The sequence below is a fragment of the Atta colombica genome, unplaced genomic scaffold (assembly GCF_001594045.1).
Source record: "Atta colombica isolate Treedump-2 unplaced genomic scaffold, Acol1.0 scaffold39, whole genome shotgun sequence".
NCBI lineage: Eukaryota > Metazoa > Arthropoda > Insecta > Hymenoptera > Formicidae > Atta > Atta colombica.
This window is the reverse complement of record NW_017259498.1, coordinates 150,508-159,784: the sequence shown is the minus strand read 5'-3', so window position 1 is coordinate 159,784 and position 9,277 is coordinate 150,508. Positions and strand designations below refer to the sequence as shown.

The 9,277-nt window shown below is 29.4% G+C and overlaps 2 protein-coding genes across 7 annotated transcripts in view; both read right to left on the bottom strand.

The window, feature by feature from the left end:
* The window catches only part of LOC108691108 (ras-related protein Rab-28-like), a 16,507-nt gene extending 12,067 nt beyond the window's left edge, over nt 1-4,440 (bottom strand). The window contains exon 1 of the mRNA XM_018198751.1: nt 4,351-4,440. Within this exon, the coding sequence (XP_018054240.1) occupies nt 4,351-4,425 (75 nt within the window). The 5' untranslated portion in view covers nt 4,426-4,440. The remainder of the gene's footprint in view (nt 1-4,350) is intronic.
* An 18-nt stretch (nt 4,441-4,458) lies between these two features.
* LOC108691106 (uncharacterized F-box/LRR-repeat protein C02F5.7) overlaps nt 4,459-9,277 on the bottom strand; it is a 21,381-nt gene continuing 16,562 nt past the window's right edge. For 4 of the 6 annotated variants that reach the window (XM_018198748.1, XM_018198745.1, XM_018198750.1 and 1 more), the window contains 4 exons: nt 7,757-8,023; nt 7,160-7,529; nt 5,805-6,008; nt 5,030-5,536 (listed from right to left, as the gene is read on the bottom strand). In XM_018198748.1, the coding sequence (XP_018054237.1) occupies nt 5,401-5,536; nt 5,805-6,008; nt 7,160-7,529; nt 7,757-8,023 (977 nt within the window). In that variant the 3' untranslated portion in view covers nt 5,030-5,400. Of the gene's footprint in view, nt 4,730-5,029; nt 5,537-5,804; nt 6,009-7,159; nt 7,530-7,756; nt 8,024-9,277 lie in introns of those variants that run through there. The other 2 variants (XM_018198746.1, XM_018198747.1) reach the window with 2 other exon arrangements.

Below are 9,277 nucleotides of genomic sequence, written 5' to 3'. Positions count from 1 at the left end.
ATATTATAATTATAAAAATTAATAATTTTGAAATAATTCTACGTATTTCTCTAGCTTTAAGTATGCAGATAATAAAAAATTTTTAGATTTCTTCCACAAATCGAAAAGTGTAGAAAATTCCGTGTACACAGCATATGTACTCGCTCAAAAAAGGAAGCTCTGTTGATATAGTGTCGCCATTTTATGATTAAAAATTAATTTTGATAAAAATTAAAAAAAAATTTTTTGTAAAAATTCTCTCGAAAGTTCATATAGTAAAATCCTTAAAATTGATGATTTTTGGTTGATTATTATTAATTTACTGTAAAAAATTGTCAAAATTAGATATCATTTTTAGGTCTCAAGGATGGTGTTCCCTCTTAAATTATTTAACATATTTATTTTAATAACTAATGTTATCAGAATTATGTATAATAGAAATTCACATTCTTTTGTTTAGCTTGAATGTAAATAATTTTTCATTTTATCTCGCATAAATACAATTTTCCGACGTCTTGGGGATGAGAACTGTGTATGTGGGATATAATATATATCAGTTAATATTAATTCATTTAAATTTATATATTTCATGTTACTTTATTGATTTACGATCATTTATTGATTACGATTTATGATCATTTACTTATTTACAATTATACATTTCCATAGCACAAAGTTTTATAGATTCTGGGATTGAAATTTATGTTGATATTTTTTGTGTTTTTCTATCAATTTTTGGGAGTTGCAGCAAACAGTTGCAAGATAACAATTACACTTGCATGCATAATAAGTCTCTTTAGATTTTAAAAAGAAAATAATTCCCAAAAAGCTATTTATTGTTTTAAGTGTTTTATTTAGTAAATATTATAGATTTTATTTTGCCTTCACTTTTTCGGATTGGAAGAAAGTAATACAATCGAACCTCTAAAAGTAACTTGTCGAGACCGACCTCCGTAAAAATAAACAAATGCGCATGCGCAAGCATATGCTCGATTAGAGGCTCCGCACAATAAAAGGGACAAGGAAGAGAGACAGAGAATAAGAATTTCAATCCTATCAGAAATCATGTATTGTGGAATACACAGTTTCTGATAGGTAAAATTCTTATTCTCTATTCCTTTTGTGCGGAGTCTTTTATTATATGGAAGTTAAGACATGACACTTACAGAGGTTAAAACAAAAATAGAGATTTAACTGTTTAAGCTAAAAATATTATGATTTTTTATTCTTTGTGCTATATCTATATAGAAGAAATTATATAGAAATTATACAGAAATTATATAGAAATTATATAAAGAATGTGCTATATCTATATAGAAATTATATAAAGTATAGTCGTACTTTTTTTCATATAAGTAGAGCTCTATGGGACAAATAGTTTCGATGCAGCAGTTTAAAGTTATAAAGTAAAAGATAAAAATTAATCGCTTGAAAATACCAATTTTTTATATTTTGCCTCCGCAAACGTTTCCGATGTCTCTGATGAGAAAACTACATACGACATTATTTGAAGTAGACTTTATAATAAAAAAAATGCGACTATAGAAAGCTGTCTACGATTAACAGAATCGGAGATATGAAATTGTAAATGGATCTAAAATTATTTTTTTAAATATCCAGTTTTTAATTTCGAAATCGCTGTTGTAATTGCTATTATGCATGTAACTGTTATTTTGCAATTATTTACTGCAACTCCTAAAAATTGATAAAAAAATAATATAACACAAAACAATAATATAAATCTCAGAATACAGAATATAGAAATGTACAGTTATCTACATGTAAATAACTAAATGATTATAAATAAATTAACATGAAATATATTAATTATAGAGTAATACAGATAAAATATTAAGTACAGATTTTTTCCAAAAAAATTTCTGCCAAAAAAACCGGAGATTCATTTAAAAAACCGAGGTTTCCTACTGAAAATAGGAAAAGTGAGCAACTGTGATTATAATCTATCTTTTTAAATTATTTGCAATATTTATTATATATGCAAATATATAAAGATGAAAATATGGCTTTGCTGGCTTAAGGGGATATTCTAAGCGGGTAAAATCGATTTCATTCATATTTTGCAAATATTTAGTATAGAAAATATGTTTGTCAAAGGAATTAGCTCGATTCGCAAAATTAATAAAGTTATTGCACCTGGTAGGGAGCGATCTTCGATTCATTTTCGCAAAAAAACTGCAAAGAAAAATTCGAAAGATATCGACTTTCCTATTTCAAAAGAATTTGGTAATGAGAAGAAAAAGAATGAAGAAGCTGAAAATGTTGCAACATATTTAATGGTTTCCCTAACGACAGAACATGGAAAAGAAAGGATTCTAGCTGATTGATTGTAAGTAAAATTATCTCTATATAATTAGTACGAAAAGGTTTTGAGAAAAACTTTAAACGCGTTTTTCTCAAAACTTTTTTCAAATTGGCTCCCATGATATTTCGAAAAGTTGATCAATCGAATCAGGCATGTGCACAAATCTTCAGCACATATATGACTATAACCCGTATTAGGATCAAGTTGAAATACATATTTTTGTAATTTTTACAACCATTTTGGCAGAAAAGGCAAAATCGAAACTTAATTTTCGACATGACGACATTTTTCAAATTATCAGTATTTTTTCTTTATTCTAGTACCTGCTATAGCCAAATTCATACTAATTAAGAATTTCTTTGATTTTTGTTTTAGAGCAAAAGAGCTGGAATCGTGGGAGTCATAAACCTAGTTTTATTTTTCACGACTTAATACTTAATATTTTATACAGCGCATATTAACAATTATTTTTTAATAAAAAAATTCTGAGACGTTCTTTAAGTATGTACAAATATGTAGAAAAAAACCTTGTCCCAAAAAACTTTATCTTATATTTTTTTTAAATTCGCATAAAAATTCAGCTTCTAGACTAGAATATCCCCTTAAGAGTTTATTTATTACTAAACTTGCATAGCCGCATAAACGTATACATAAAAAAGTTATCTAATTTCATTATAAAGATGCATGTAAAATGCAATTAAATTTTCTTTATGTATATGTTTATACGATGTTTATGTAAGTTTAAGATCCTAAGTCAGCGAACAGCTTTTTAACGCTGTTTTGCAGTCAAGTGGGGATAAAACGTTAGCTTTCCTTTACTGCACAAAATTGCACTTTAATACTTTATATATAAAAAAATAGTAGGATTAAGTTTTATAAATAACAGTATTTTAGTTTTATAAATAACAGTTTTATAAATAAGGTGAATAAGTAACAGTAGAAATTGTGCCCAAATATATAAGAATTTATCCTGAATCAAAAAAATATCACGCAAAAAATATTGTCGATTTTTTTTCCTCGTGACGTTTCGCGACAAAAAGAAGGTCAGAAAATAGCTTCTAAAATTAAAGGTTAATAAATTCATACTTGACCTACATGATTAGTCTTGTTAATGCAAAAATGCATCGATTAGAAAATTCGTTTCTGCCGATTTGCTTTATTATTCTATCATTACATAGCAAATTGATGAATACGATAAACCGCGAACGTCGCATGTTGCGAAAGTTTCCACATTGGATCCAGAGACACGAAGTCGCGACCGGAGATTTCATCGATCCTAATTCGCATATTACATTCATCGTTAATCTATATTGCACAATATGACCGTATGTTTATTTTACACAGAGAAATATATATAGTTATCACTACATCAACAAAATTATAGTAATACTAACATGAATAATACCTACAACAATCAGAATCGTAAAGAATCATATAAACATCCGTAAAAAGAATTATGAACTCGTTAACTTTACCGCCCATCACAGTCGTCACGAAAAGATAACGGAAATGACTTCGCACCAATTTTATGAAAATGTCTTTCTGCGGATTTGGCTAATTTTTGGATCTGTTATAGTTCTCTTCATTCTGAACAAATGGACACAATTTGATCCTATGAAACATTTCCGCGCTACATCAAACCTTGAAAGGTCTAATAAAATTATGTAAAATTTGAACTTTTCAAGGCTTGTAGCACAGAAACGGCCCACACATGTAGAATCACATTGTGCCCATTGAGACATTTGTTTAGAATGAAGAAAACTACAACATATCCAAAAATTAGCAAAATTTGCAGAAAGACATTTTCTCATAAGATTGGTGCGGGATCATTTATCAAGTACTCTTCGATAACGAAACTCTCCCTCCCCATCACCTGTTGAAAGATTCTTGCTATAGCGTTTTTCACCATGGTGATCACAAACAAATTTAAACGGACGGATACACACTAATAAATATCGCTCGTTAAGTGCCGAGCACCTCCGAAACTAGGGATCAATCACCTCTGTTGACCATCGCCGCGTTTTCAAGCGATGCTGATAAAAACTCACTTTGCCGGCACCGGAGTCACCCACGAGCACAATTTTCAGCCGCTTCTCGACCGATTCCTCTTCAATGTCCGACATTGGAGATGTGACGAAGACACAGGTCGAATTGACGATAATCCTCGATGGTGATCATACGAGCGGCATGACTTGTCCGTCGGGACGGTTTTCGACTATAATGGCGCATGGAATGTGGCAGCTCGCGTGTTGTGGCCGACAAGCGAGGTCCGAATCGACCGGCAGTGGTGGCCAGTACGCCGTCGTCGTCGTCGTTGTCGTCTACTCGCAAGCATGAATAAATTAGCGAATAATCGATAATAGAACCGTGGCATCGCCAACGTGCGTACTTCGCGGTTAGTAGAAGTTTTCGACTTGAAGAGTGATCCTGTACAGAAAGAACAATTTTGCTGAAATATATTTCTAAAAATATATCTCAAAATTTAGCTAGGATACAAATCTGAAAATAATTTTATTGGATTAACAAAATAATTATGTAAGATGCTCAAGCATAATGAGCAATGCTATAATAAGTTTTAACATTTGAACAACCAGCTTGGAATATATATATAAAATTATTTTGATGATCTAATAAAATTACTTTACATAAAATTATTTACAAACTTATTTTAAGATATAAGTATATAGCTAAATTTTTAGATGCTTTAGCAAAACTATTCTTTTCGTGTGACAACAACAACAATAACGATGACGATGTGCGTAACGTTTTGGACGATGACGATGTACTTGCGTTTAGTGGGACACTTAGTTCTTTACTCTGTGCAAGTTTCGATATTCTTGGACAATTTGAAAGTTTGGAAACAAACTATTCAGCGTAAAAAATAGTGTTTGCGATATTAAATTACAATTTGTTACAATTTATGATACAATCTTGTTTTCTTATTAATTAATCTATACATTAATACTGGCGTAATGAAAATATCGTATTTTATACATAAATATATTATTTTGTCGCTTTATTTTTAAGCACTTTTCCATGTCAACAGAGTCGCGATATAACATTCATAAAACAACCTGAAAACCTATCATCAACGTGCCTTAATTAAAAATTAGATCCTTATAATTTTGCAAAAGATAGTAATTCGATACTCTGCAACACGTAATGGTTCTCACAACTGTAAGTCGATCGGCTCGCTCGAAATTCGCTTTGACAATTTCATAGTATCTTCCGTCACTGCAACAAAAATGTTTTATGAATATCGCTTATTCTACAAGATAAATTTGTTTTAACCGTACCTGTGTCTAAATTATACAACTGTAATTGTGATTTAAAGATTATAATTCTTGACAATATAAAATGTAATAATTAACGATTTAGACTACTGTTTACATTTTGTATCAACAAGAGCGTTGTAAATGTCTTTAAATCAAAATTATACAGTACAGTTTTTGTACAGGTATGATTTAAGCAATTTTACTTTTCGCTATATTTTTTTTTTTACCTGAGACTTAAACATTTCATTTTGATACACTTCACACGTAGAATATCAATAGCTTTCTGACTTTTGTCCGAAAATCGTAAGTTTTCCGGGTCCCATCGCAATTCCAAACGTTCCAAATTAGGACAATTATTAGCGATTCCGTCCATCAACTGATCCACATGAATGTTAACGCCCAGTCTCTCTTGAGTGCCCATCACAAGTATTCTGAAATATTATTAGAATTCTTAATTCTCAGAAAATGTTTATTTTCAAATTTAAATTATAGTTAAATTTAAATTATAACAATAGAAAGTTAAATGATATAAAAGCCTTAAACTGGCCTTTTTAATCCTGAACTAGAGCATCTGCATGTGGAGAAAATTGCAAGTATACAAATTCATTATTCAAGACTGAATTGAATATTATATTTAATGGAAAAATAGAATTAGGTACTACATAATTACAGAATTGGGAAATAACGTCGTTTTCGTAACTTTTTTTCGTAACGATCATTATTTTTTTCTGTCTGTAATAGGAATATCGAGCAGTTATCCAGCTTTTTTAAACTCCGATCGTTCAGTTTGACTATCGAGAAAAAAATCATTTTTCACAATTTGGATAAATAATTTTAGATTGCATTCCGTTATTCATGGCAAGTATTGAAAATCTGAAGTGTACGTAACATGAATTACAGATTTTCAGTATTTACATTGTATAGTAAATAATGGAACATAGTTTTGATAGGCGTCAACTAATCACTTACGTGATTTTCTCTATATAATTGGCTGGAATAATTCTTTTTTGCTCTTAGTCTCTCTATAAGAAGGCTATCTAGTCAGTATTGTACGATTCTCCTCTATATATCAAATAAATAAAAAATTATTATATAATTATTATGTAAGAATTTAAATTTGAACTTTGCTCCAAATTTTTCAAAGCACTATTTACACGTAGTTCTATTGGATTACTAACTCGTAAGATATTTAACTTTAGATAAATTTAATATAGATACAATATTCTTAACATAGAAAATATATAGAATAGATTTTTATTAAATTTATTATGAATAATTAATTTTATTAAAAGTTAATAACGAAATGTTAAAAAATCATTTAATAAATATAAGTTATCACATTTTGTAGTTATAATGAATTATATTTAAAAAATCTTCTTTGTTACTGTAAAAAAAAAATTAAATTTTTATTTTTCAATCTTTTTATGCAATTGCCGGGTAAAATTCAGGTATCACAACTTATCGAATAAAATCCGTTTATCTTTAATAGAAATAAATGACGAATTATCCGGTATTTGATTATTTGACAAATTGTTATCTGTTGCATTCCTTGTATGGGATTAGTCATGTCTTGAATACTTACTTTGCATTAGTGAGAATTGGTAATACACTTTGCCAAAGTTGATCAGTAATGTGCGGCATTCCTGACAGCGCGAGGCCATATAGCTGATGGCCGTGCCTCGACAGGAACTTGTGTAGAGCATCGTCACTCAAATTATCGGATCTATCTAAATCCAGTGCTATCAAGTTTCGCGTATTTCCAAGCTCAGTCCAGGCCTTTAGCACGTTATCATTAAAATTATTTAATTGACCGGCGCTCAGAAAACGCAGTCCGGGGATTCTGCTCAACATGTCAATCAGGCATTCCGTCGATAGATCTGTAGCAGTAATATCGAGCTCCTGAATGCTCGACTTTTCCCATTCAACTTGCATCACATATTCGCTCTGCAGATCTAAAATATTGTATGATACTATTTCTTTAAAATCTGATAAAAAAATTATATTTCTATTCGAGTTGCATAGAAGACATTTTTATTAATATTCTAACTTATAATTTAGATAATTTAATTTATTTAAACAAAAATTCGTAAAGTAATAGATTTCAAAAATTTTAAGTAAATACAATTTTTATCAAAAATAGCAGATAAATCAAGACGAATCATATATAATCGTATCTCACTTGTTCCTTGCATAAGAAGACACGTCAGTCTTCTACTCCTTTGAAAGAGAATTTTCATAGTCGAACCAGTCACTTTGGAACAATAATTCACCGCTAAGCATTCTAATTGTATACAATTAGAGGAAAAAGCATCAATATGCGAATCATCCACGAAGTTAATTCCGTATAAATTGATGACTCTTAAATTTGGCGTTGCCGATTTTAGTTTATGTACATTGATTACCTCGTAAATCTCTTCTTCTTCTTCTTCAACTTTTTCGTATGTTCCTAAAGAATAGATGAAGCAATTAAAAAAAAAATATTTAACATTATATAATAAATATAATATCCTATAATATTTTTTAATATATATATATAATAGAGTCTATAAAAACAAAACATCAGAATATTTTAAAAATTAAACCCAGTAAGTAAGTAAAAGTGTTTCAGACAAATTTGTATGATTTTAGGTGAGATAAATAATGAAAAAATTAATTTAAAAAAAAAAAAAAATTTTTTTAAGTGAAGATCGAGATGGTTATAAATCGATTGTTCTTACAGCATCTCTCTCATTTGCCTACATCTCTCACTTTTGCCGACAGTTCGTTTGTACAAAAATTATTGTCTACAGCCCGATCTACAAGCATTTTTGCGCACAAATAATAATTTCAGAGACGAAATCATATTATTTCTTACAGCGCGATTGTCTATAAGCATTTTTGTACACAAATATAATATGCTCCTCTAATTGTTCTCTAATTTTTTATGCAATTACAGATTAACTAGAGAAATTATATTACATAAAAAAATCACTCCATTTTAAAAAGTGGAGGTGACCTTCATCTTGGAACCTTGAAAAATCAATTTTTTCAAAAATTTATTTTATTATTATTTGTCTCTCTTTTAAAACTATTTTTAAAACAATTTTTGTCTAAAAACATTTTGTTTTGACTAACGAGTTTAATTTTCGAAATATTCTGGTGTTTTGTTTTAAGTGCCTCATCTTGTATAAATATAATGCATCCATTTGTTTAAGGGCTGGTTGTTCCAGCTTCAGATAAACTGTGGTAATTTACCTATTGGATAAATAAAAGAATAAGAGAATAAGACAGTACAAGAGAATAAGGCCCGATATTTACATCAACGTTACTTTGATTTTAAGTAAGATTTAAAACTTTTTCTATCTCTGTCTTTTTTTAGCTTTAAAATGAGACAGATAGAGTTTTAAATCTCACTTAAAATCAAAGTGACATTGATGCAACTGGACCTAAGAGAATAAGATAGTAAGCTGAAGTTTACCGAAAAGTGGAACAACTCAGCCTAAATATAGCAGATTTGATATTCAAATTTATAACAAATATGAATCGATGTTGGAAAGTAATGCATTTCTTGTAATACTGTTATAGTTGTAATACTGTTATTGTAATCTTTTTCCATGTAATGAGAATACTTGTCGTTACATTTTTACAGTAATAGTAACGAAGTCGTTTCTTTTGTCATTACTTCAGTTCCCTATTATCTTCATCTGTTTAATAGATGACA